A 1,599-nucleotide genomic window follows, 5' to 3' on the forward strand; every position below is an offset into this window, starting at 1 on the left:
GGGAGTCGTGGAAAGCTGCAAACCTGCCCGATTGTTGAGAAACAGCGCTCGCCCCATTAGTTCATTTAGATATCGCTCGCCGCGGCGCATCGACTGACTTCGCGGTCGTAATGGGGATACTACGTTTCCATTCAGCTACTACTTACAACTTCCCTTACAATGTCTGCCAAATTCATACTGGCTGCAGCGCTTCTAGCGCTGTCTCGTGGCACGGAGACTTTAAAAAGAGTAAGGTGGGGTATGCTCACCTTGTTCAAAGCATCGGAGTTAGGTTTCCTTTGATCCGGTTGCTGATCCCAAAATGAACACCATCCTGGCCAAGATTGAACACGATATACACGATCTCTCCAACACTGAAAGTGTACCGGCGATTCCACAGGATTCATTCGATATTCCAGCTTCCCTCTTGGAAGAAAAGGATGGCAATGGTAAGTTTTCGATCAATGCACCACCTTACGAAGATTATTCCGTTCATACATCTAATGTATCTGTTGAATATTCGAAATCCCCACTTGGCCTCAGGCGTCGATCTTGAACAAACTCTACAGGGACTCGATACAGTTGCCAACAATCAGCAAAAGGTAAGCGAAAACACCTGACCGGATGACAATTATATCGGCTGTGGTCCAGTTGCTCCAGGATACGACCTCTCAGCTCACTGATATTCAGCACCATCTTGACTCTTTACTCACCGTCCATACGTGAAGACCAACCATGAATGTGGAATTCGAGGTTATTGTTGTCACAAATATTATGGGTTTAGTTTTTCTCGACTTAGAAGAGGGAGGAGCCCATATCCTATGGGTCAGAGATTTTGTGGGACATATACGGATCTTTGCGAGGCCAGAAACACGTATGCAAACCCGTGCATGATTACAGCGGGAAAATAATTTGTTAGTTGATCCTTCCCAGCACTGAGGAACGCGATACGGAGGGGAGAGTGGAGATTAGAACAAAACGCACTTGAGCCAGATGGCTACGGCTCAACACGGACTCATGCGTGCACACTATCACTAAATCATTATTAATTGCTTATATACCACGCTACAGGAGTCCCAAAGATCATCAAAACCAAACAAAATATCTGTCATCACCACTGGTTGACCAACCGTTTCTGATCCAATGGGCGGTCGCTAACTTCCAGATCCGACCGAGCCCGGGATCTGGACACTTGTCCGACAGTATTGAACGCCCCTCCCCCGCTAAATCAGAGCTGGTGATCAACACCTCGCAGGAAATTGATCTCCTAGCCAAACCGCAGGTACTGCGATTATCGCAGTGCGACATGCGCATTCTGCGAGGGAACGCAGCTGAGTGTCTCCAAGAAATACACACCTTCGAAACACTGAGAATAACACGATTCTTGGCTACGGAGACATACTTGGAGTAGGATCCATACTAGCATTTATCTGAACTAGCGAAACACAAGTTCTTTTGATTTTCACATCGCGCATGCATCGTATGTGTATCCATAAATACACTTGGATAGAATGCACCTCAATCATCGCTAGAACTGGACAGTGGCGATTTAGATTCGGCTGTGACTGGGATTTGCTGAGTACGTCTCTTACAATCGTACTTATAACTCTTGAAGAGAAG

At 46.5% G+C, this 1,599-nt stretch overlaps 1 protein-coding gene across 1 annotated transcript; it reads left to right on the forward strand.

Annotated features, from left to right (window-relative positions):
* Positions 1-159: 159 nt before the first annotated feature.
* On the forward strand, positions 160-705 carry Pmar_PMAR005020 (hypothetical protein; the record flags this gene model as incomplete). The annotated part of the gene is made up of 4 exons (XM_002772602.1): positions 160-228; positions 272-428; positions 523-581; positions 631-705. 4 exons carry the CDS (start codon positions 160-162, stop codon positions 703-705), a joined length of 360 nt encoding a protein of 119 aa, XP_002772648.1.
* Between the last annotated feature and the right edge of the window lie 894 nt (positions 706-1,599).

Source organism: Perkinsus marinus (genome assembly GCF_000006405.1).
Source record: "Perkinsus marinus ATCC 50983 genomic scaffold scf_1104296960682, whole genome shotgun sequence".
Taxonomy (NCBI): domain Eukaryota; phylum Perkinsozoa; order Perkinsida; family Perkinsidae; genus Perkinsus; species Perkinsus marinus.